Here is a 26,482-nt window from a genome sequence, read left to right on the forward strand (position 1 = left end):
AACAAAATGGAGTTGAATTTTATAAAATGTGACCCTAGTACCAGTTAATAAAGCTAGATAGATTTTTTTTATACTAGTGATTTTAATTAAAGTGAAATAGTAACTTGAATACTTTTTACTGAAACATCCTATAAAAAGAAACATCATCTCCAAACACTTCTAACCCAGAAATGAAATGGCTCTATTCTAATGAGTGGGAAGTTTATAATCTATGATACAGATAATACTTTAGAGGACTCAAGGTTAAATGACCACATATAAGCTATCCCTCAAATATTTAAATTCTTAATGTCTAATGTCAGAAATATCCCATGAAAACTTCCTTTATTTCTAAAGATTATACAGATTTAAAGTGGATTCCTACCTTTACCAAATCACACTTGCCATATTTGAGCTAAGTGGAACAAGAATTTAATATCTCCTAAAACAACATTTGGTCCTACTGCTTCCAAACTACTGCAACCAAGATTCCAATAATCAGAACATTTGCTGTATTCTATAGGCATATAAAGTGTTTTATTTAGGCTGTTTGTTTCTAAGGATTGTGCTTGAAAGGTTTTGCGTGCAGCATTCAAGCTTATCTTAATGAACACCGTCTAGTCTTTTGAGAGATCATGTATCGTCAAGGTCTGCAGAGTTTTCATTGTCATTTGCAACAAGAGCTTCTCTGTTCTCATAAGTCCAGAAGCCATTCAGATCGATTAGAATGGTGGTGACTGTGTCTCCTTGATTACTGTTGATTAAATCCTGAAGAGAGATTTTCAAAGGATCCTTTGGTTTAACCATGTCAAAGATTTCATCCTGTGAGAGAGAGAAAAACACAATGAAATCTGGGATCTGATCCACTAAATTTCTATTATACAAGTGCTGTGAAATTCCAGGCTGGCACTTGAGCTTATGTAAAATTTTTGTTCTAGTTTTTTCTTTTCCAGTTCACACACAGGCAACCTCCTTTTCTCTATGTACAATCATAGAATTTTCCTGGAAGATTCCTTAGGTATGTGATAGCTATCCCTCATCCTTTTTTTTTTTTTTTTTAAGATTTTATTTATTATTTTGACAGAGCAGGGGTGGGGGGGAGAGCACAAGCAGGGGGAGCAGCAGGCAGAGGGAGAGGGAGAAGCAGACTCCCTATGGAGCAGGAAGCCCGACTCGGAACCTGATCCTAGGATCCTAGGATCCTGGGATCGTGTGACCTGAGCCGAAGGCAGATGCCTAAGTGATTGAGCCACCCAGGCGCCCCACTCTCCCTCATCTTAAAAGAGAAAGAAACAGGCTCAGAGTTTAACCTAATCCAAACTACATAGCTGATTAGTGGCAAAACTAATGCAGTATTCTTTGAATACGTGTTAAGTATCTTAAACTTTTCTATTGTCTTCTAATTGGTGGTAATGTAAGGTCTTGCTTTAAGTGCAAACTCAGCTCCAACTAAAAACATAAGTGCTTCCAAAGCCAAGATAATGACAAAGCTTCATTTCCAATATAGATGTCAACCTTTTATACTCTGGATCTAAGATGGGTGGTGGGTGGGGGAGGTTCAGTTTTAAAGAATTAGTCATCCAGAATGACAATGAAATTGTGCTAAAATTTACTAGAATAGATGGAAATACTTCTATATTATGAGGTATACTGTATGAGTATTTACAAGGAATTAGATACATGTTTTCTAATCTTTTTGTAGTAAAATTACTCAGAGGATCCAGTGGCATTTAAGGAGGCAAATTATATCTTAAAAAGATTAGAACAATTCAGGGTGCCTGAGTGGCTCAATTGGTTGGGCATCCGACTTGATTTCAGCTCAGGTCATGATCTCAGGGTTGTGAGCTCGAGCTCCGTGCTTGGTGCAGTCTGCTTGTCCCTCTCCCTCCCCCTGCTTGTGTATGCATGCTCTCTCTCTCTCCATAAATAAATAAAATCTTTAAGGGTACCTGGGTGGCTCAGTTGGTTAAGCGTCTGCCTTTAGCTCAGGTCATGATCCCTGGGTCCTGGGATCGAGTCCTGTGTCGGGCTCCCTGCTCCACAGGGAGTCTGCTTTTCCCTCTGCCCCTCCTCCCACTCGTTCTCTCAATCTCTCTCTCTCAAATAATAAATGAAATCTTTAAAAAAAAGATTAAAACAATTCAGGTAAATGAAATGTACGAGCTTTTAATCTTGTATGTTTATGAAACTTCCTTTTCTAGGTTAGTGGCAACTTAAAATTACTAGTTCTTAGGTTGCCTGTTGAATAGTTTCAGATTTGTCTCATTTATATTAAACGAAATTGGCCTTTATCTTACACTTAATTAAAATTGGATGGGTTCTTTCATTACGTTACTTAACCTGAACCTGAATCTGTACTAGGTACTATAGGTTTTTCACAGCTGGTGACTGCAAAAATGAAGCATTAGCATGTGTTTCAGATAGTGGTAGTTTTCATATTGTAGGACTGATGGCTCCTTAATAATACAAAAGCAAGTAAGACCTTTGAAGGAGTAGATTTAAAAAGTGCCCAAACCTAAATATAGTTGATCCTTGAACACAGGTCTGAAATGCATGAGTCCACTTAGACATGGATATTTTTGATAAATACAGTATACTGTAAATGCATTTCCTTTTCTGATGACTTTCTCAGTCACATTTTTTCTCTAGCTCCATTTTTAAGAATATAGTATGTAAAACATATACAAAATATGTGTTAGCTATGTTACTGTTTATGTGAGGCTTCCACTCAACAGTAGGCTATGAGTAGTTAAGTTTTTGGGGGAGTCAAAAGTTCTACATGGATTTTTAATTGCATGGGGGAGGGGCATTGCCCCTAACTCCTGTGTTGTTCAAGGGTCAACTGTAGTTACCAAGATTAAAAATTCATTTTACACTGGAATGGCTGCCAAAGGATTGCAGGCTAAACTGATTCTTTTCATTTTCAATCAAAATGAATGAATGCTTCCAATGAAAATACAATCTGACAATGCTAAAATCATAAACTATACAAATTATTAGTCCAAGTGTGGTCTCAATTGGTTCAGAATAAATAATAGCAAATACTTGATTCGGTTCAGTACTTCATAGTCATGTTTCTTTCATACAAAATTTCACTTAATACAGATGATTATCTGGTATTATGTATATTATTTTTTTAAAGATTTATCTTAAGAGTGTGTGTGCATGAGCAGGGGGAAGGGGCAGAGGGAGGGAGGGAGGGGAAGCCGACTCCGCACAGAGCCCGACGTGGGCTCGATCGCAGGACCCTGAGATCATGACCTGAGCCAAAACCAAGAGTCAGACTCTTAACCAACTGAGCCACCCAGGCGTCCCAACTGGTATCATGTATATTAAAAGAAAAGGTAAGGGGTGCCTGGCTGGCTGAGCTGGTAGAGCATGTGGCTCCTGATCTCAGGGTCACAAGAGTTCAAAAGCCCCACATTGGGCACAGAGCTTACTTAAAGGAAAGAAAAGAAAAGGTAACCTTGACATCTTGAAATGAAACAGGATCTTGTCCATGGATTTTCATTAGTTCCTGTATGGCCTGTAGGGGTAGGAATAAGTCTGTAAATAAAAAACATACCACAGCCCCCCTTCCTGTCCCATGGCCCCTTTCTAGTCCCATGGTCTTTCCTATCAGACCACAGGCTTTATCATTTCAACCACTCTTGCCAATATTCTCAACTTCCTTGACCTTGCTTCACATCCAGTCAGCAAAACTTAATGATCGGTGTAACCATCAACCTTTCTAGATGTATATCTTGCTATTGAGAATTCCAGAAAAAAGTATACAAGGCCACACATTATTGCTACTATACAGGAATGGTCTCCAACCTCAGATGGGCCTTTACATGACCTGGCAATTATTCTGTTATGCCTGATCCTTGCATTTTCCAGGAATGCTGTTCATACCTTCACCATTCTTTAAGACACCCAATCTGCCGCCTCTGCCTCCCCCCCATACTTTGCCTTGTACTTGACAGAAAAAAAAAAAAATGGAGGTAAGCCTCCCTCAAATTCTCTTTTATAACCTTTAACAAAAAAATAAAACAAAAAAAAACACTAACGGAAGAAACTACTGTGATCCAGTTGGACTAATAAGTATTGTAGGCGAGAGTCATTCACTAGAGAATGTGAAGCTTAAACTTCTTGGTAAATAGTCAAATAGGTATGCTGCAGGTGCCTACTGTGTATGTGCTGCCACTGATGTCTGTGTGCGCACAGGTCATCTCTTTGAAGTAGGTGAGAACCGGAGTACACGCACAGCCACTAGACTAGTCGACCTGGAGATACAATCTAGAGTGCACCATCTAGGCCGACCTTGATCACTGGGATGCTGATGTACACAGACTCTACGAACAGCTTAGGATTGCAGGACTCCGCGCCAGTAAGTATTTACCTTAACCCATACAACCAAGCCTAAATACTTTGATAAAATGCATGTATAAAATATTTTAAAAACAAAATTTAATATTCTAAGAGAAGGTACTCTAAAGAAGTCTTTATGAAAAAGGGTTGTGTGTTTAATTTCCAAAAATATTTAGTTTGTTTTCCTAAAACTGAATTTTCATTTAATAGGTCTGCCTAAAGTGGGGCATCCCTGTGATGGGTTGGTATGATATTCTCAGATTAGCCACAGATTCAATTTTTAAAAAATGTATCCTAATACTGCGATTGTAATTTATCCTAATATTTGTAGTCATTACTACCTAGGAAATCATTATGGAAGTTTTAGGGAATTTAACACCGAAACTATGAATTTTACATACTATGAAACTCAGAAACCAAATAGTTATTTTTGAAGTATCACAGAATTTTAAATGGAAAAGGAAAAGCCTCTGGAGAAAAATGTTTTATGACAAAGATGTGAAAATTTCATTTTTATTGTTTATAAAAAGCCATTTCTTCTTACTGTTGTCTTAACCATATAAAAATCACACAGTCTTCTAAAAACTAGCTATAGAAATAAAGTAACAGAAGTACCACTGTACAGAACTATTCCACCAGATAGAAAAGTCACCATTCAAATTTAGGAATGATTTGTCTTAAAAAGGGCAGACATTCCTATTTTTACACCTTGTGCATCTGAATGCTTATCAGATAAGGTACAATCAAATTTCCCTTCTCAGAACTCATCATGTTATTCTCTGAGACCACTAAACGGCACAAAATAAGCATTTCAGCAAATCTGTTTTCATGCTGAAATGCAGCATACAATAATTTTAAAATTATTAAAATAATTTTTATTTTTTACAGCACAGCATTTAAAAGAATCTACTACTACCAAAGTCTGCAAAACTTCTACCTTTTCTGAACTGTTTAACTGAAGCTTCTGAAGGATTTTACACACTAGTTTATGATCACCAAAGCACAGAATTTCTCATGTATGTCTGTATCTCCAATGGCCAGTATAGCCCCTGACACACATTTATACACTTTGATGTCCTACAGCTAATCAAATCAGCTTTGATTTAGTCTATTTATATTTTTTAAAAATAGAAAAAAACAAAACTAAAAGGAGACTTGATTTCTTCTAAAATCTGTTAGTAAATTGGGGTGTCTGGGTGGCTCAGTCGGTTAATTAAATGTCCGACTCTTGATTTCAGCTCAGGTTTCAATCTCAGGTTGTGAGTTCAAGCCCCATGTTGGGCTCCATGTTAGGCATGGAGCTACTTAAAAAAATATTAATAATAAAATCTGTTAGTAAACCTTTTTGTTATATTTAAACATCACAAATTAGATAAAATTGTTACCAAGTAGGTAATTTAAATCAAATAGTGTATCTTAAGGAACAATGACTCATTTACACAAATGAGACTTACCCTAAAGAAGTAATTAAGTGAAAAGACATTCAGATATCCTTTGTTCTCAATATCAAGTAATTTGAAAATATACTGCAGAGCTGCAGGTTCTTTTCGATTTTCTAACGCAAGAACAAAGTCCAGGTAGGTCTTATAGTCCTATAGAGAAGAAAATGACATTCATTAGAAGCCTTGTTTGGAATTAACTTTTCAAGTGAATATCTAATGATTTGAAGCTATTTTACAATCAAAGATGGCAATTTTTTTAATTTAAATTCAATTAGCCAACATATATTTTTTAAAGATTTTATTTATTTGAGAGACAGAGTGACAGAGAGAGAGAGATCATGAGCAGGGGGAGGGACAGAGGAAGAAGCAGGCTCCCCGCTGAGCAGGGAACCCAATGCGGGTCTCGATCCCAGGACTCTGGGATCACGACCCGAACTGAAGGCAGATGCTTAACCAACTAAGCCACCCAGGTGCCCCTCAATTAGCCAACATATAGTACACATCATTAGTTTCAGATGTAGTGTTCAATGATTCATCAGTTGCATATAACACCCAGTGCCCATCACATCACATGCCCTCCTTAATGCCCATCACCCAGTTACCCAATCCCCCCACCCACCTCCCCTTCTGCAACTCTCCGTTTGTTTCCCAGAGTCAAGAGTCTCTCATAAAAATGGCAATTTTTTAATATGAAATAAGATATCCATTTGTATACTTAATATTGGTTTCTAGAAATTCTACATAGCAGTTAATCTGTACAGGACAGTTTTGGGGACATAGATCATTTTCTTATGAGAGAGTTGCTGTCTTAAGGAGTAATCTTCTTTTATTATGCCTCTGAAGTGGACAGGACAGTGACTAAGCTATTGTACAATGCTGCTAAATTAGTATCTTCATTTCAGTGTGGTCGGTTTGGAAAAAAAAAAGGTTTATCTGGAATGAATAGATTAGTATATTTGAATAGTATATTTAAATAGTTACTTTGAAATATTTAAACATTTTAAAATCAGATGATTTCCAATAAGAAGCCATCTTAAGAACACCCGATATTATACAGTGAACTGAAACTGTTCTCATCCAAAAAAAAAGGCAAAAAAGCACAAATAAAAGCTAGAAAGACATGAAGAAAACAAAGCTTTCTCTACAAAAAAGGGATACTCATTACTTTTTTTGCATGGTAAAAACACGGAGATTCCACTTAGAAAAAATTTTATATTCTTGGAAAGCTGCTTTAGGCTAAGATTAAGAATTCTTTTTTTTTAAAGATTTTATTTACTTATTTGACAGAGAGAGACACAGCGAGAGAGGGAACACAAGCAGGGGGAGTGGGAGAGGGAGAAGCAGGCTCCCCACTGAGCAGGGAGCCCGATGCGGGGCTCGATCCCAGGACTCTGGGATCGTGACCTGAGCCGAAGGCAGACGCTTAATGACTGAGCCACCCAGGCGCCCCTAAGAATTCTTTTTTGTATAAATTGCAGTATAAAGAGCTAAAGAGATACAGCCTCGTCATGGTCTAACTCCATCCATAGCTGTAGCCTGTTTTCTCTAGAAGTCATTAGTATACTACAAGCTCCTCACTGTCGACTGTAGACAGCTGTAGAAGTCACAAAGCACAGTTTCTCCACCTTTTCCCCCCTTTCCTATACTGCTGGCTAAAAATGGTGTTATTTAGAAAACTGCTATTCAAGCTAAGTGATAAAACCTAAAACCCCAATTCTCTTCTGACAATATGACCATTTCTTAAGCGTCATTGGTTTGGTAATTTATCACATCCTTAACACATGTTTTTAATAGCAAGGATAGTGATTTTTAAAATGCTAGACAGAATTTCCTTAAGTATTTTGCATTGTTGTGATAAAAGGACAGGTGCATGTTAATCATTAGCTACTAATATAGCCACTTACAGTAAGTAATAAAACCTGATTCTTAGATTTAAATCACGGCATTTGTGGTACACTATCTGATCTGGAAATTTAATGAATGAACCATCTATATGGAAACAGTCAATAGGATTTGCCAATTTTTCAGGATTTTTTCCCCCCCCCACTAATCCATACTCCTTAGGGGAGATGGGCTAAATGGGTGATGGGTATTAAGGAGGGCACTTGTTGAGATGAGCACCGGGTACTGTAGAAAGTGATGAATCACTAAATTTCTTAGTGTTAACTAACTGGAATTTAAATAGAACTTGAAACATTAAAAAAAGATACACTGATAATAAAATGAACAAAATATTAAAATTTTGTATTTGTCAGGAGTCCATAATATTTTTTTAATAGATTTTTTATTTTAAGATTTTTTAAATTTATTTTTTGACAGAGAGAGCGAGAGAGGGAACACAAGTAGGGGGAGTGGGGGGAGGGAGAAGCAGGCTTCCTGCGGAGCAGGGAGCCCGATGCGGGGCTCGATCCCAGGGCCCTGGGATCACGACCTGAGCTGAAGGTAGACGCTTAAGGACTGAGCCATCCAGGTGCCCCTATTTTTTTTTTTAAAGATTTATTTATTTATTTATTTGACAGAGACAGACACAGCGAGAGAGGGAACACAAGCAGGGGGAGTGGGAGAGGGAGAAGCAGGCTCCCCGCCGAGCAGGGGCTCAATCCCAGGACCCTGGGATCATGACCTGAGCCGAAGGCAGACGCTTAACGACTGAGCCACCCAAGCGCCCCCAGTCCATAATATTTTTAAGCAAATTTACCTTAAGATTAAAGCCCCCAAAATTCACAATTTGATTAGTTCAGGCTTTTAACGATACTGATGTAAAAATAATGCTGTATCACATCAAGAAAAGGGTTTGTGGAAACTGTGGGAGCCTAAATTTTTATTTTTATTTTTTAAAGATTTTATTTATTTATTTGACAGAGAGAGACACAGCGAGAGAGGGAACACAAGCAGGGGGAGTGGGAGAGGGAGAAGCAGGCCTCCTGCCGAGCAGGGAGCCCGATGTGGGACTCGATCCCAGGATCCTGGGATCACGACCCGAGCCGAAGGCAGACGCCCAACGACTGAGCCATCCAGGCGCCCTGGAGCCTAAATTTTTAAAACTTATCAGAAATTTAAACTACTACCATTTCTCCATCATAAGTGAGACACTCCTGGAAAACGCGATCTAAGAAGACATTGGTCATGGTTGCTGTTCCATAGCGGGACAGTTCTTCTTTACTGAGCATACCATTGTGATCCTTATCAAGATTCAAATACTGGCCTTGGGAAGAAAAATGATAAAAAGACATTTATGACCAAAATAAAATTCTAATTAGAGGACAAAAGAATAAACACAAAAAGTTCTTTTTATTGGTTAATACTTTGATTTTCTAACTATATTAGGGTAGTGCCCTAAGATCAGCTATCCCTGTACTCTCTATCACAACAGCCCTTAAGCTTTGCATAAAGCCATGGTGTTTGGGCTATTTCCATCATCATTTGTTTTCAGTTTGCAACCTTTTAGAACTTTCCTAGGTTTTAAAATTAGAGATGGAGTCAATAAAAAGCACTGAAATGCTGGCTCTTGAAAAGCAGAGAACAAGGATGCCAAAATGAGTCAGAAGACCACCCAAGAGAATAATGAAGCAGACTAATGAAATTAAAGGAAAAAGCAAACAGTCCCTAGAACACTTGCCACTGTGGACGCTGATAGCAGTGGCATTTTATCACCATGCAAGATAATAATTGATGTCCATAATGATGCTCCTGAGTCAACAAGAAAGGATCAAATTACATTCTGTATGTTCTATTAAAGAGTAAGAAAATGACAAGTAAATTTTAGTAATCTAGAATACTAGCTCTTAAGGTAATTAAAATACTTTCATCCTAAGGTAAATTAGCCTATGTATAAAACTGTCCTTTGAACGTTAATTAACTGAGGAATGGATCATTCAAATTTTAGCATTATGACAGGAACCATACCATATACCCTTAGGGCAGAAGGTGCAGAAAACCAGTTAGTTTCTTGACTCTCCTTGGACAGTTCCTCATCCCTTAACTAAATAAACACAGAGATATAATTAGAAGACAGTAACTGTCAAGTGACATAATTAAGTATTTAAAAAACATATTTACCTCCAATAAATCATCTAGGAAGCTGCATGCTAAAATATCTTGAATTTTAATCTTCCCTTTAAAGAACAAACACAATTTCATTTTTAAGAAAAGAGGAACTCAATTTCATAAAGATATTATTTTAGAAGAGTAATCACACAATTGGTATTTTAAAGCTTCATATCTTTCATCAAGAACAACTCCCCAGTATATTCCATATCAGGGATAGCAAATCATATCAGAATAACTGGCTTCTTAGGACCAGAAGGAGCCACTGGTTATCCAGCTCAGACACCACTTTAGAGATGAAGAAACTAAGAGGTCAGGTGACATGTCCACTGTCACACAGCTGGTTCTAGTTGGTACGAATAAATCATGAGAGATCTTTATATATTAAAGGCAATAGCATAGTAGAAAAATGACATTTTCAAGACTTTAGTTATTGAGATTTAGAATTATATCCTTATAATATCTAAGATTTTCTTTTACCTGTTCTTAGAGGGTCTAAAAAGAAGAAGAACTTCCTAACTGCTGTACAAACATAGAAGGAGTAAAAAGACTTTTCCAGCCCATCTAATTGTGGCAAAGTAGGGATAAGTTCCAATATGTAGTTTTCTAAATCCTGAAAGAACAAAACAAATCAAAACATTAAAGTGTTAACTGTCTTGATCTTGTTTCTTCGTTAGATACTGGAATGTTGAATTTCAGTCCTAAAAATTATTCAGCATTAATAGTATATTAATGATAAAATAAAATCATAACTATGTTAGTGGTAAAACTTACATTGTTTCGCTTTTTATTTCAATTTTAACATTTGTGAATAAGCAATATATTCTACATAATTCCAAATTCAAAAGGAACCAAAAAGGGGGTGCCTGGGTGACTCAGGTGGTGATCTCAGGGTCCTGGGATCGAGCCTCGTGTTGGGCTCCCTGCTCAGCGAGGAGCCTGCTTCTCCCTCTGCCCCTCCCCCTGCTTGTGCTCCCTCATGCTCACGCTCTCTCTCAAATAAATAAAATCTTTTTATTTTTTAATTTTTTTAAAGATTTTATTTATTTGAGAGAGACAGAGATAGCAAGAAAGAGCACAAGTGGGGAGGAGAAAACTTCCCACCTACCCGCCTCCATTTTATACTCCCACCAGCAATGTGAAGGCTAAACCAACAGCTCCCAAATTGTGCCCCTGGAATGCTTCAGTAAACTCACAGGGGTGCAGCAGGATATTAAAAAAATTTCAGGGAGACAGTGACATCTGCCAGAGAGTACACAATAGATGTGGCTATGAGCTAGAGCTATGAGCTCAAGGTAGTTCACATTTTCAACACTGACGGAGATACATGCTTTTTGATGACATCAATCTCTGCAAAGCTAGGTTCTTGATGGTTGCTGTGATGAAGCAAGTACCACACGAAAGTTAGTGTGGAACAGGAAGTGAGGATGACTGTCCAATCTAACTGCCAGTTTTGACTGGCCATACAGTGTGCCCCATGGGCACAGATTCCATTAGTATTTGTAATTTAAGAATGAAGCAAAAATATTACTTACTTTCAACTTATATGTATTTTTTTCAAATGGCTAATATAATAATAATCTTAGTGAATACTTTCATAAGTTGTTTAGAACTAACTAATAAATGGAACTGGTAGGTATTTCTTTTGACTTAGAGGCACTATGCAAAAATTACTGAGATACTAAGGGCACTGTGAATTGAGAGTTTGGGAAATCATGACCTATTTTATATTCCCTTATTAAAAAAATTATCAAACTTAATGATCTTTGTCAGCCTGAAAAATTTCTGGCCCTAACATTTATAACACTCATGAATAACCAGAAGTTTTCCTCTTTCTTCAGTGATTTTTAATCCTGTTAAAGCACTACATTTTTATTTTCTCCTTTGGAAAGCTATTTTTAAAAGCTGGAAAAAAAGAATCAAAAAAGGAATTTTTGTGGCCAATATACATTTTTTTGTGATCAATATACATTTTAAAAGACTTTTAGTAACACATTATTTGTAAAAACGAACAAAAGCGGAGAAACAAAAACAAAATAATCACCTGTAATCCCAACACGCAGTGATAACTACTAACATTTTGGTGTCTATAGTAGTTATTGAGGTGGGTTAATACTTACAGATTCCCGAAGGTACCCTTGTCCAGCAACATCATATAAACTGAGTCCTATTCTTGTCTGATGAAGCCAAACTGACAATAAATAAGAAGATGAAATGTAATTTTAAGATCTGTCCTTTAGCATATATATGGATAAAAGGAGATAAACAGCTAGATTAGAAGGACAAACTAATAACTCTACAAACATACTTCTTCACACACATATATTACTTATTCAGTAACCCCAAAATTGTTTGTATCAAAATATACCATAGCATTAATGGCAGGTATCAACAATTCTACCCTGCCTAAAGCAACAATAAAGTTGATGCTCTTGAAAATATTCTTCACCCACTAAACTTAGTGTTCCACCAAAAAGGGACAGTGGGTGTAATGTTACGCCTTCAGTGAAGGTGCATTTATTCTTATTCTACTGAGGTTAATTACTGTGACTAAATATTAAAGATGGTACACATAGGACTTCAGAGATCATTATGGAACTTACAGGAATCATAACAACTCGAGGTTGTTTAATAAATACTTGAATCTGATGCTACAATGCTGAGTTTGGAACTATCCTCTCAGGCAACTCAACCTGTAATAAGCTGCCTTTGAACAACATGGGTTTGAACTGTGTGGGTCCACTTATACATGGTTTTTTCCCCCAATATAGTATGGCACTGTAAATGTACCTTCTCTTCCTTATGAGTTTTTTTTTTTAAAGTTAATTTCTACACTACGTAGGGCTCAAACTCACAGCCCCAAGATCAAGAGTTGCCTGCTCCACTGATTGAGCCAGCCAGAGAGAGAGAGTACAAGCAGGGGGAGCAGCAGTGGGAGAGGGAGAAGCAGGCTCCCGGCTGAGCAAGGAGCCCAACGTGGGGCTCGATCCCAGGACCCTGGGATCACGACCTGAGCTGAAGGCAGACGCTTAACCAACTGAGCCACCAGGCATCCCATGATTTTAATAACATTCTTTTCTCTAGCTTACTTTATTGTAAGAATACAGTATATAATACATTTAACATATAAAACATGTGTTAATCAACTGTTTATGTTATTGGTAAGTCTTCCAGCCAACAACGGGCTCTTAACAGTTCAGTTTTTGGGGAGTCAAAACTTATACTCAGATTTTTGACTGCATGGGAGGTTAGTTCCCCAACCCCCGTGTTCTTCAAGGGTCAACTGTATATTGGTAAAATAGAATTACCAGTGAATTAAAATAATTTAAATCACTATACATTAAAACTCTTGGTTCAGCTTTTGATATATAGCTCTTAGCTAGTATCTTTAGGATACATGTTTTTGTTTTGTTTTGTTTATAATAATGAACCCATATGTATGGTAGAAAATCTCAGCTCTAGTAAGTTCCTCAAGGAAAGAACTAGAATAATAAAAAATAAATCTGGGTCAAAAAGTAAGAAATTCTGCTATTCAGGGGTGCCTGGGTGGCTCAGTCAGTTAAGCATCTGACTCTTGATTCTGGCTCAGGTCATGATCTCAGGGTCCTGATATCCAGCTGTGTGTTGGGCTCCCTGCTGGGCATGGAGCCTGCTTGGGTTTCTCCCTCTCCCTTTGTCCCAACCCCTACCCCCCAAGCCTGACTCATGCATGCTCTCCCTTTTACCAAAAAAAAAAAAAGAAAAGAAAAGAAAGAAATGCTGCTATTTATTCAAACTTACTAAGAGAGTTGTTTCACATAGAAGGAATACTGTAAAAGCATGTACCAAAACCTCCTTGATTCCCAGATAGAGGAGTTTTAAGAATTTTTTTTTTTTTTTAATTTTTTTAAGATTTTATTTATCTGAGAGAGAGAGAATGAGAGACAGAGAGCATGAGAGGGAGGAGGGTCAGAGGCAGAAGCAGACTCCCCGCTGAGCAGGGAGCCCGATGCAGGGCTCGATGCGATAGAGGAGTTTAAACACAATGAAAATGGAATCACCTTTTCTCATGACATAATTGAAGAACTGCATGATAGAAATTCTTCCATAAGAGTCTGTATGAAGGAGTTTAGCAAAGACTTTTGCTGTGAAAAACTGCCTAAGGAAAGGAAATAAAGATTAAAATCATCTGCCAATATAGCAAACATACTGAATTAGCAAACAGCATGAATTCAAACAATTAAAAATCAAAATGAAAAAAATCAAAGTGAGAACCACAGTTTAAAACTTAAAATATTAAGTCATACATCTTTGAATTTTATTGCCTTAAGAATGAGAGGCTAAAAAACCCCAAAAAGAATGAAAGCCTAGGGGTGCCTGTGTGGCTCAGTCCTTAAGCATCTGCCTTCAGCTCAGGTCGTGATCCCAGGGTCATGGGATCGAGCCCCACATCGGGCTCCCTGCTCAGCGGGAAGCCTGCTTCTCTCTCTCCCATTCCCCCTGCTTGTGTTCCTGCTCTCGCTTGCTCTGTCAAATAAATAAAATCTTAAAAAAAAAAAAAAGAGAATGAAAGCCTATACTGTTATATATAAATGTACTATATATAGTTGTATAGTATATAAATATGCTATTATAAACTATTATTTCTTCTATTATTTCTTTTAATAACTTCATACCAATTTTCTTGACTAAATAATTTTAAAATTTCATTAATAACTGAAATGGACTCAAACTGTCACACGACTGATTTATATTTTCATTGACATTTATTTCAGGCATTTAAAATGCTTAACATAACATACTCCTTTGTTAATTATACTTAATTAAACTTACTTGCACTTTGGTCCAGCTTTTTCACCAACCTTCAAAAAATTTTCATAATTAATCATTGCTTCCTCTCCAATCATAGGTGGTGTCTGGTGCTTATCCAGCAAAAACCATAAGTTCTTAGGAGAAGTTCAGAAATGAAGATGTTACAGTTAACAAAACAAAATTTAACATCAGCTAAATGTGTTATTTCTATTAAAATGATAGTCTGATAGCAGAGATTTAATATTAAGATGAATCTCATTCCCTATTATCCTTTTGATTACTAATAACATAATACAAAGAGCTGGTGTTTATTGAGTGCCCAAGTTTAAAGTTTTCATATATGGTACCTCTTTATTTTTTTAAGGTTTTTTTTTTTTATTATTGCGTACAATTAGTGAACACATAGTACACATCATTAGTTTCTGATGTAGTGTTCAACGATTCATTAGTTGCATATAACACCCAGTGCTTATCACGTGTCCTCCTTAATACCCATCAGCCGGTTAATACCCTCCCCCCATGGTACCTCTTTAATTCATATAACTATGTGATGCAGATAGATACTGTTATCCCTACATAACAGATGAGAATTGAAGCACAGAAATGTTAAGTCCATTGCCCAAGGTCACAGAGCATGGCTAGGATGTGAACCCCCAAAGTTTGACCCTATAGTAGTAGTTCTCAACTTTGGCCTCACATTAGAATCACCTAGGGACTTAAAAACATAACAAAAAAAACACCCAGATCTTGGGGAGACGGTGCCCAGGCAAGCTCTGCAGCTGATTTTGGCAGGAATCATTGCTCCAGGGCCTGTGCATTCACCCACTCTGCAGCAGTGGCTCCATTAAGACACCCTGAGATCCTGTAGGACTTTAGTACAAATAAAGAAATGGCTAACATCCAAAGCAACCTTTAATCCTATTCTTACCTGTAATTCTTCATTATCTAACAGTTCTCTGCTTTTCCTCTGGAGAAAGACAGCTCTGGATTCCTCTCTTAATTTTTGTAGTAAGACTTCATCTTCAGCTGGCAGCTAAAAATACACTAGAGTTAATTTCTACACTTAAATTCTAGACTATTCTTGGATTATGTAAAATATATTTGGCCTCATAAAATTTCTACATTATTGCATTGCCTCAAATTACTTTTTGTATCTCAGTTTTGCTTAACTTCAAGTTATCATTCATTTAAAAAGTTCATTTAACAAAAAGAGATCCACAGAGAATTCAACGTTCAGCAAGGCCAGATCCCTGCCTAGAAAGAACTAATGGTCTAGCCCAAGTTTCATTTTATATTCTTAGAGTACTCTTTCCACTATAACCTTAGACTGACATAGAATTAAATAAGACTAAGTGAAGATACATGGTCTTAGCAAAGTATGCCTTTTGAGCTTGAATGACGTTACTTCTTGGAGATGGTCAAGCCAAGGTCTACTATGTTCACCGCCTAGGCAGAGGGTCTGCCCGCTGGGGTGATTTCCATAAACAGGGCTTTAAAATGACTCATTCCAGTTCAACCTCAAACAATTTGCTTCGAGGATTTCTTCTTGGTCGTCTATATCTCTCCCCATTAAATGTAGCTAAGTAATCACAGTCCAAATCAGTTCTTTCATTTCCAAGAACTAAGATGCCATCCCTCCCATCAAAAGGAATGGAAAAGGAGGAAGCATAGGAGGTAAGGCTGGGGCTGAGACTGTGATCCTGCTCCAGTGGCTAGTCAACAAGCTAATCAGCCAAGGAGAGAAGTGGTAACCAAAGATGGTAGGTGGTTTCTCCAAAGCAGTGGGAAGACAGAGAGAGAAGAAATAGAGAGAACATCCCACAAATCCACATCTGCAGACAGGAAACCATGTGGGATCTAGAAGAGGTCACAGAGAGAAGGAAGAGACAGAAGTGGGGAAAAGGGAATTCCCTCAGGAACCACAGGGGAGAGCAAAAGGTTGGTACTGGAAGTACAGGAAAGTTGAGTCCTTGGTTCAGAAATGGGGTCATGTCAACATCTAAGGGCTGTTTCTGGATAAGATACTATTTCATAATCCTGATTAAATGAGATCATGAATATAAAGTGCTCTGAAGTACATCAGCACTCGATAAACATCAATTCCCTTCCTGCTCCCCCAGACTATCAAAAATTTTCAGTTGTGTAGTGGACTCTGTTTAAGAAAGTGTGAAACACATAAAGCAGGAGAAGTCCGTATGAAATGATCCCATTGTTATTAAACACACGTGTACACAAAAGTATGGAGAAGCATTCATGTAGAAATATTTATTTACATCTCTGTGCAATGTTATGGGAAAATATCAGCTGTTTTTTCTCTTTTCCATGACAAACATGGATTAGTCATAGAATTCTTTTTTTTTTTTTTTTTAAAGATTTTATTTTAAAGTAACCTCTACACCCAACATGGGGCTTGAACTCACAACCCCAAGATTAAGAGTCACATGCTCTAATGACCCTGGGGCAGCTAGGCGGCCCTAGTCATATAATTCTCAAAAGACTGGGAAACAGTATTACAGAAAGGTTTCCAATAAAAATGGTTCACTTGGAAAAGGTTTGTACTTGAAGAAATGTTACAACTATCTAGATAATTCACTTATATTAATACATTGCTCCTAAATGGAAGTAAAACAATGTTTACTTTCTTTGTAAATAATGTTATAATTGAGTTTAGAAGGTAGCAAGTTTAAGAGACATTCAGCTAAAGTTTCAGTTAACTTTTCTATAGTGGTCACATTTTACATAATACTAAATAGGTCTTATTCTTTTCAGTTAGCCTTCAATTTCAGCTGTAAGTAGCTTTCTTAAGGTCTTCCTGTCTTCTATAATCTCTTTCAAAGACTTCTTTATGGTTTCAGCACAAGGAAAAATAAGTATAACTCTTCAAGTTTTCCATTTTAATCTATTTTTCAGTTTAACCTTGAGCAAAATGTATTACACCTTAGAACATGGATAAAAGACAAAGTTAAAAATGGTGATCAGCCAAGTAAACCTAAGTTTTATAAAAAGCCTGATACATGATCCAACAGAATAACCACTACTAATATCCATAAGAAAAAATAGGAAGGAAAAGCCTATAACTCAAAGGGGGCCAAGTAACAACTTTGTGTTCTTATACCAATTTATATCAAAACTTGAGATTTTATCAATTCCAAAACAATAAGATCAACTACAATGAAAGAATATATAAAATTTAAAATACAACCTCTATTCATTTATATAAAAGAGTCTGATCCCATTTTAAAAGTTAACATTTCATTTATAAACTCCCTGAGACATATGCTTAGATACCACTTACCCTGTAATAAAACCGGGGTATGGTCTTATAGAATTCATTTGTGTTTTTTCTATCCCCTTTCCATTCTGAGTAGTATTTGGTAAACAAATCCATTTCTTCATCTTTTAATTCTTGTTCACTTTTTTTTTCTGGTAACAAAATAGATTAAAAGGGGAAAAGCACTTTCAAAATCAATATTTTTACTTGTTTTTTTAGTGAGAGAGAAGACGGGGAAGGGGGGAGAGAGAGAGAGAGAGAGAATCTTAAGCAGGCTCCACACCCAGTGCGGAACCCAACATGGGGCTCAATCTCACGACCCTGAGATCATGACCTGAACCAAAATCAGGAGTTGGACGCTCAAACTGACTGAGCCACTCAGGCACCCCTTAAAATCAGTATTTTTTACTATAGGGTATTTACAGTGCAAAAAAGACATTCAAAATTGTGCTTATACACTGAACATCTATATTAATTTTCTTGAAACACCAAGAATCGAAAGAGCCTCCCCTGCATCTTCAACCACATCTTAGTTGCTCCCTCTACTTCTTTTTATCACTATACTTGTCTCTTCCTCAAGTCACTGTCTCTCTTACGGACTTCTGGCATGCTCCTGATTCATTCCATCAAAAGTACTTACTGAGCACCTACTATGTATAGAACACTGCTAGACTCTGGGGCTACTGTGGTGAGAAAACAGACGCAGCCCTTGACCTCATGAAGTTTCGGCTTTGCAATCCCTGTTCCTCTACCTAATGGAAACAAACCCCTTCCCTCTCAGGCTGCTTTTACCCTCCAGCCCGCCTACTGCTGGCCTACAGCTGTCTCATTCAGTCACACTGTTTATTGACCACAGCAACTGTCGCACAGTGTTCTTCAGCTCAAGATCCTCCAATTGTCAAGGAAGGATAAACGTTTATGAGTAACTGTGACCCCTCATCTCTGAAGAGGGGTCACCTCTGTCACTCGGTTCCATGGCAAGATCACAGATCTTATCTGCTCCTAAATATACTAAACTTAACTATACTCTCAGATAATTTTTCTCCTTCTGGTTATTCAAAACCTGCCATAATACCTACACTTCAGCCCTCACTGAAATCTTCAAATCTGTGACTTATTTTCTCGATAGTTTATTTTCCTCTTCCTGGTCTCACTTCCTTCCAACGTGCCTATAGCTGTTCCCCTAAACCTCTCTTATGCCTGCATTTCTGCCACATGTGCCATGTTAATTTTTAACCTTAGGCCACACTGTTGATTCTATTATTTTCTGGCCATTTCTTTTTTGTTAATCTTTCTTCCTCATTTCAATTTTTGTAGTTTGACTTCTGAGTCCCATATGTCACTAACCCAGACAGTGCTTTTGAACTCTAAACTCACACATTCAAAACAAAATATTTTCATCCTCACCCAACATATCTAAAATAATCTTCCCATCCCTCACCTTACTATTCTTCTAATTCCATATTTCTCTCCCAGTTAATGGTATTCATCCAGTCACCCAAGCCCAAATCCCAGGAGTCATTTTCATGATTTCACTCATTCTTTTTCATTCAACTATTCTAGGGACACACAATTATCTGTATGGGTGGACGTGTGCACATGTGTCCATACCTACATACGACTTTCAACAGAGTGTCAGGGAAAGCCTCACTGATGAAACTGAGCAAAAAAACTGAAGAAGGCAAGGAAGCAGGTTATGCAGATAAACGGGGAAGCGCATACCAGGCGAGGACACAGCCAGCACCAAGGCCTGAAGACAGGAGCGTGCCGGGTGTATCCGGGAAGAGGCAGGCAGCCAGTGCGCCTGCAGCGGAGTGAGCCAGAGGAAAGAGTAGATGAGGGAAGGCAGATCATGGGAGTCAAGGCCACTAGGTCATTAGAAAGACCCTGGCTTTTACTCAGGTGAGGGAGAGAGCCACCAGCAGTAAGTAGGAGGCTAATGCAGTCATCCAGGTGACAGATGGTGATGGCCTGGATCATGGTGGCTGCAACGGAGGTGGTTAGGAGTAAATATTCTGGATATATTTTCTTAGTCTCAGGATCTGCAGACACACTGCATGTGGGTATCAGAGAAAAAGAGCAGTTGAAGATATCTCCAAAGGTTTTGACCTGAGCAGATGGGGAAAGTTACAAGTGAGCAAGTTAGAAAGGATACCAGGAGTTCAGTTTTGGACAAGTTAAGATTAAAATACCTATTAGAACCAAGTGGCCATGTCAAGTAGGCAATTAGACATATGAATCTGGCATTTGGATTTAGGAGACAGAAGGAAATACACAGTATTTAAAGCCATAAGAATGGCTAATTTCACCATGAAGGGGAGTGTAGATAGAGAACAGAAGCTGACCAAGGACTTACTTAGCTTTGGGCCCTCCAATGCTAAGTTGTTGGAGAGAAGAAAACGAACACTGAGAACGGAGGACTGGTGGGGTGGGAAGAAAACTAAGGGAGTATGACTCCCAGAAACCAAGATAGGAAAGTATGTTTAGGGGGAGAGTGAACTATCATATCCCTGGCAGGGACTGGCAGCAGGTCAAGGAAAGTGAGGACTAAAAACTGACCACTGGAACAACAATGGAGATCACTGATGATCTTGACAAGCAGTAATTACAGCACAGATTTAATCAACAATTCTTTTAACAAGCATTGCTGTAAGGGGAGCAATGAGGCTTAGCTAGAGGTAGAAGTTAAGGCAAAGTTTCTCTAGGGTGAGAGAAATACCACCATGTTCATACACTGATAGGGATGACTGAGAAAGAAAAACTGATGCAGGACAGAGGGGGACAACTGCAGGAATACATCTTTGAGTAGCAAACATGGGATCTAGCACACCAATGAAGAAAACAGCCTTAAATACAAGTTGTACAACCAAAACGATTTACTTATTAATCATCTCTCCCAACACTGAAGCTTAAGTTCCACAAGGACAAAGACTTTTGTCTGTTTTGTTTACTGCTATAGCCTAGAACAGTGCTTGACACATAACAGGCATGCAATGGAGTGGGTATTTACCCCAAAGATACAAATGTAGTGATCTGAAGGGGCACCTGCACCCCAGTGTTTATAGCAGCAATGTCCACAATAGCCAAACTATGGAAAGAGCCCAGATGTCCACTGACAGATGAAGATGAATGGATAAAGAAGATATGGTATATATACACAATGGAATATTACACAGCCATCAAAAAATGAAATCTTGCCATTTACAATGACGTGGATGGAACTAGAGGGCATTATGCTAAGTGAAATAAGTCAATCAGAGAAAGACAATTATATCTCACTCATATGCAGAATTTAAGAAACAAAACAGGAGATCATAGGGGAAGAGAGGAAAAATAAAACAAGATGAAACCAGAGAGGGAGACAAACCATAAGAGACTCTTAATCATAGGAAACAAACTGAGGGTTGCTTGAGGGGAGGGAGATTGAGGGATGGGGTAACTGGGTGATGGACATTAAGACGGGCATGTGATGGGGCGCCTGGGTGGCTCAGTTGTTAAGCGTCTGCCTTCGGCTCAGGTCATGATCCGGGGGTCCTGGGATGGATCCCTGCATCAGGCTCCCTGCTCGGCGGGGAGCCTGCTTCTCCCTCTCCCACTCCCTCTGCTTGTGTTCCCTCTCTCGCTGTGTCTCTCTCTGTCAAATAAATAAATAAAAATCTTTAAAAAAAAAAAAAGAAGAAGGGCATGTGAGGTAATGAGCACGGGGTATTATATAAGACCGATGAATCACATATCTGCACCTCTGAAACCAATAATACATCTTAATTAAGTGAATTTAAATAAAAATGTTTAAAAAAATAAAGCAAATATACTTCAATAGAAATACTTTTTTTGACGACAAAAAAAAAAAAAGAGTGAAGAAGAGGAGAAAGTACAAATACAGGTGACTTTTTTGATAAGTTTTCCTACACGAAGTGCAGAAAAATGCAGCAAAAGCTGGAAGGAGATGTGAGATGAAATGATTTTTCTTACGTGGAGTATATTACAGCATGTTTGTCAGAGCTGATGGAAATGATCCTGTAGAGAAGGAAAATTTGATGATATATGAGACAGAAGATAAGAACAGAGTGAAATCAGTGAATAAAAGGGAACGGGATCTGCTGTTGGACTGGAAAAACTGTCTCAAATAGGAGCATGGACAGTTCATTTTGAACAGTAAAGGCAGAGTTTATGGGCATCTATGGTGGTGAAAGGGCTGATAGAAATGGTAAGCGGGAACAGGTGAGGTTTTTCTTTGCTTCGACTTTCTCAAATATATACATAAGTTTATCAACTGAACATAAGGAATAGATAGCACATACTGGAGAACTGGAGGTCTGGAAGATGAGAACTGCCTTAGAGTGTAGGAGAATGAATATCTAGGGAAACGCGGAATATGTGTAAATGAAAAACTGAAACACTTTAGGTTAGTGGACATGAATTCAAAGTGACACCATTTACCACGGTTCCGTTGTTCTCCAGCCACTTTTGGCTGCCCTGAGGGCACGTGTGGAATAAGAAAGAGTTTTAACCAGGCTGGTTAACAAGCAAGTGTGAAGGAGGAGGAAAAGAATAAGGAAAAATAGATGATTAAATCTAAAATGGATAAGGAGGGAAGTCAAAAGTGTGTTAGTAAAAAGTCGTTGTAGTAGGATCGAAGGTTGTAGTAGGATCGAAGAGTTGTTGGAACCGGGGTTCTCAATTACCCCTCAAAAGCCTTGGTCAAGGCCACGTAAGTGAATGCTAAGATAAGCTCTTCATTCCCGCAATCCTTTTCCCGGGAAGTGTGGGTCAAACCTCTCAGTATCCCTAAATCACGTCCCCTCTGCCTTTGTCAAGAGAGCTTTTATAGAAGCGAAAAGTGCGGCTCCCAGTAGCTGCTCGTCCCGGATCTCCCCCTACCTCCAGAGTTTAGGGCCGACCTATCTCCGCGAGCAGTCCCTCCCAAACTCACTGTTGGTACCTGTGTTGGGCGTCGCTAACCGCCGGCGAAGAATTTCTTTCCAGTCCATGGCTGACTCCCGCGCAACAGCTTCTGCATTTGCTGTTTACTAACCGCTCCACCCCCTACTAGCTCAGACTGCAATCACCGCCCAACCCCGTAAAGGTCAGGAACGCTCAACCGCCATCTTGGACTTGGGCGGAAGTCGGCTAACCAGGCAAAAACCCATTACAGCTACTGCGGCGAATACAGCGATCGTGTTAACAGCGAGGAAAGCCGACATGAAACAGATGGAAGAATGATCCTCTGTAAGGCAGCGCCCAACTTCACCAAGTCCAATTTTAAAGGTGCAGGATAAGGAAGCCCCCGTTTTTATTTCTTTAACTTGGGACTTTGGCGCGTACCACGTGATTCAGGAGTCCTATGGCGTTTCCGGCCCGAGGAAGAGATTTTTTTGCTTCACAATTTCTTTTCATTGCTCACTGCGGATATCTAAAGGCCCTAAAGTTTCCCTGAACATAGCAGACGTTTTCAACAGCCCCTTTTGCCACTAACATCTTCAAAATTGTCTTTTTATCGTTGTCAGGCCTGGCGGAACGCCTCCGTGAGGTTCAGCCACGCCCCGGCGCCGGGGCCCTCGCGGTGCATTGTGGGCGCGGTAGTTCGGCCGTGCTTATGGTTGCCTTAAGCGTGAGTGCTGAGGTGAGTTGAATCGAGTGAACTTCGTTTATGATCGGTCGGTACACGGCCAGCACTGCCCTTCGTGGACCTTCCTTCCTTACCTGAATTGTCAGTTCGGCTCTCTCCCCACCTCCCCCGCCCTCATATCATCACCTGACGCGTTTGGCGGCCTGGGAGGATTGTTATGCCGGCCCAGGGTCGCTAGATTTTGGCTTTCGTCGTTGTCCATGCTGCTCCTAGGTCTGGGTTTGGGGACACCTGGTAGCCGTTTTCGACTTTGCGTCCCTCCTTCAGCAAGGCTCCCATGGGATCCTAACTCTTTTTCAAGGGCTGTTGTGATCCACGCGAATCAAACTGGACGGACCTCCTTGTGCTTTTTCCTCAGGTTCACAGATTGGAATATATCAGGCACCGGAGGATTCCTGCCCCGTCCCCGGGTTCTGAGACTTGCGACCGAGGTCGGATGTCCCCGGATGGTTGTTAATGGAGAGAACTCAGCAGGCTTCGTTGTATTAAGTAGCCTCAAAAGCAGATCCTTGATTTGTCTGTGAGAAACTGAAAATCATCTTTTAAGAAGTTGTGCTTCGATTCTCCGCCCACACTCCCAATTCCTTAATTATGCTGCAGAAGTAGGGGCTTTTTTAAACATCTCTCTATCTGGTGCTGATCTCACTGCATGATGACTTTCTGTTTCACTGGTATTCGAAGCTTTCCTAAGCTTTGGAAGAACAACCCATATCTTGGCCTAAGCCCAGGACACTCTTATCTCTCTCTCTTTCTCAAAGACTGTTACGGCATCTGGAACCAACAGAAGTGGTTTTCTCTTAAAACAGTGTCTGCACAAAATACTAAAGCAGTGAATCTGCTGACTGCCAAGGCCAGATATCTCAGGAAAGGAGATGAAGGCAGTAATAAGCAAGTTTCTTCTGATTCCCATCTTTTTGCAGCTGGAGCGGCTAAGAAGAGATCAGAGATGAATCCTCATAAGGAAGATCGTGCCTTGCCACCTGTGAGGAACCCTATTCAACTCCCAACAAAACCTTTGAATTCAGAAGAGTGGGATAAACTCAAGGAAGATTTCAAAGGAAAGGCTAAATTTGAAAGTTGGATCATTTCTCAAATGGCCCACTCCCATAGCTCTGTAGATGTGGCCAAATCTCTGTTAGCTTGGGTAGCTGCAAAAAACAATGGTATTGTAGGCTATGATTTGCTGGTCAGGTATTTGTATCTCTGCGTCTTTCATAAGCAGACATCGGAAGTTATTGATGTCTATGAGATCATGAAAGCCAGATACAAGAGATTAGAATCTGAAGGGTATACTCTCCTCATCCAGGGATTAGTCCACTCAGACAGATGGAAAGAGGCCTTGCTGCTGTTAGAGGATGTCAAAAAAGTCATGATCCCTTCAAGAAAGAACTACAATGACTGTATAGAGGGAGCCCTTCTTCATCAAGATGTAAACCTAGCTTGGAATTTGTATCAGGAATTGTTAGGTCATGATCTTATTCCTATGCTGAAAACTTTAAAGGCATTCTTTGATTTTGGAAAAAACATAAAAGATGATCAGTATTCAAACAAGCTACTTGACATTCTTTTGTATCTAAGAAATAATCAACTGTATCCTGAGGAATCATTTGCACAGAGTATAAAAACATGGTTTGAGAGGTAATTTTGATCTTTATATGTATGTTTTTATTTTAATACGTCTACCTAAAAGCAGCCACCTCCTTTTTTTGTTGTTGCTGAGAATTACTCTATTCAGATTATATTTCTTTCCTTCTCTCGGATTTGTTTGCCTTTAAAGACAAAATTTTGGGACGCCTGGGTGGCTCATTCTGTTAAGCATCTGCCTTCAGCTCAGGTCATGATCCCAGGGTCCTGGGATCGAGTCCCGCATCCGGCTCCTTGCTCAGCGGGGAGCCTGCTTCTCCCTCTGCCTTCCACTCCCCCTGCTTGGGCTCTCTCGCTCTCTCTCTGGCAAATAAAATCCTTAATTTTTTTTTAAAAAATTAAAAAAAATAAAATTAAAGACAAAATTTTCTTTCTCTTTAAAAAAAGTAGTAGCATAAACAAGTTCTATTCTCCGTCACATTAAAGGGAAATTATCAAGCACTTGTATGTTTTCATGTATTTTTTTTCTTTGTGGAAGGATCATCTGTTTTTTCCTGAGGTGTACGGTATGTACTTACAAGTAGCACTTGTGGCTGGAGTTCATAGCAAGAAAACTGGAGCTGTCTTTGGGTCGTATTAGTATTTAAGAAGTTCTTCTGAAACCTAGTGACTGGTATCTGTTTAATCTATGCATTTCATTAACTTGGATGGTTAGAGCAGATGGGGGACCCTGATCAGACATGATATGCAAGTGTTAAAAATGGAAAATCTCATTGTTCCAGTTCATTTTGGATCTTTCCATCATCCAGCTGCTCTCTCCAAGGCTCTCTGCTTTCTCTTTGCTTTTATTCATGTTAGTGGCTCTGTGCCTATTTATTGCTTCAGTCTTTTTTTTTTTTTTAAGATTTTATTTATTTATTTGACAGAGAGAGAGACAGCAAGAGAGGGAACACAAGCAGGGGAAGAGGGAGAGGGAGAAGCAGGCTCCCCACCGAGCAGGGAGCCCAATGCGGGGTTTGATCCCAGGACCCTGGGATCATGACCCGAGCCGAAGGCAGACGCTTAACGACTGAGCCACCCAGGTGCCCCTATTGCTTCAGTCTTTTATTCACTTATTTCTTCACCACTAATTTGTTTCAGGCTCTTTTCCTAAAAACTTATTCCTTTTCTCTTTTTCTCATTTCAATTATATATTCTCTTTACAGATCTTTGAAATAGCAACCATGCTTAATTATCTTATTTAACAAATTTATTGAATATTACTGGAGGGGCTAGGTTGTGAAAATCTTGAATGCCAGGGATTTTGGATTTTACTCTGTTACCTTGGAGTAGAGTTTTATTTATTTATTTATTTATTTAAAAGATTTTATTTATTTGAGAGAGAGAGAC

At 38.9% G+C, this 26,482-nt stretch overlaps 2 protein-coding genes across 6 annotated transcripts in view; one reads left to right on the forward strand and one right to left on the reverse strand.

Annotated features, from left to right (window-relative positions):
• Positions 1-494: 494 nt before the first annotated feature.
• PPP2R3C (protein phosphatase 2 regulatory subunit B''gamma) lies at positions 495-23,004 on the reverse strand. Of its 3 annotated transcripts, XM_078053568.1 has the most exons (13): positions 22,823-23,004; positions 17,905-18,032; positions 15,538-15,642; positions 14,631-14,743; positions 13,859-13,956; positions 11,939-12,009; positions 10,299-10,431; positions 9,831-9,886; positions 9,678-9,753; positions 8,840-8,976; positions 5,784-5,921; positions 3,446-3,505; positions 495-801 (listed from the first exon to the last, which is right to left on the reverse strand). In XM_078053568.1, the coding sequence occupies exons 1-13, from the start codon at positions 22,869-22,871 to the stop codon at positions 613-615; spliced, it is 1,353 nt and encodes a 450-aa protein (XP_077909694.1). In that variant the 5' UTR covers positions 22,872-23,004; the 3' UTR covers positions 495-612. The 3 variants fall into 3 exon arrangements, with proteins under 3 accessions (XP_077909694.1, XP_077909695.1, XP_077909696.1); XM_078053569.1 differs by lacking the exon at positions 3,446-3,505; XM_078053570.1 differs by lacking the exon at positions 17,905-18,032 and having other exon boundaries at positions 22,823-22,930.
• A 3-nt stretch (positions 23,005-23,007) lies between these two features.
• Positions 23,008-26,482, forward strand: part of PRORP (protein only RNase P catalytic subunit) — a 128,741-nt gene continuing 125,266 nt past the window's right edge. For 2 of the 3 annotated variants that reach the window (XM_078053565.1, XM_078053566.1), the window contains exons 1-3: positions 23,018-23,148; positions 23,388-23,503; positions 23,868-25,147. In XM_078053565.1, coding sequence (XP_077909691.1) covers positions 24,159-25,147 — 989 coding nt within the window. In that variant the 5' untranslated portion in view covers positions 23,018-23,148; positions 23,388-23,503; positions 23,868-24,158. Of the gene's footprint in view, positions 23,149-23,387; positions 23,504-23,867; positions 25,148-26,482 lie in introns of all 3 variants that reach the window. The other variant, XM_036101969.2, reaches the window with a different exon arrangement.

Source organism: Halichoerus grypus, chromosome 8 (assembly GCF_964656455.1).
Source record: "Halichoerus grypus chromosome 8, mHalGry1.hap1.1, whole genome shotgun sequence".
Lineage (NCBI taxonomy): Eukaryota > Metazoa > Chordata > Mammalia > Carnivora > Phocidae > Halichoerus > Halichoerus grypus.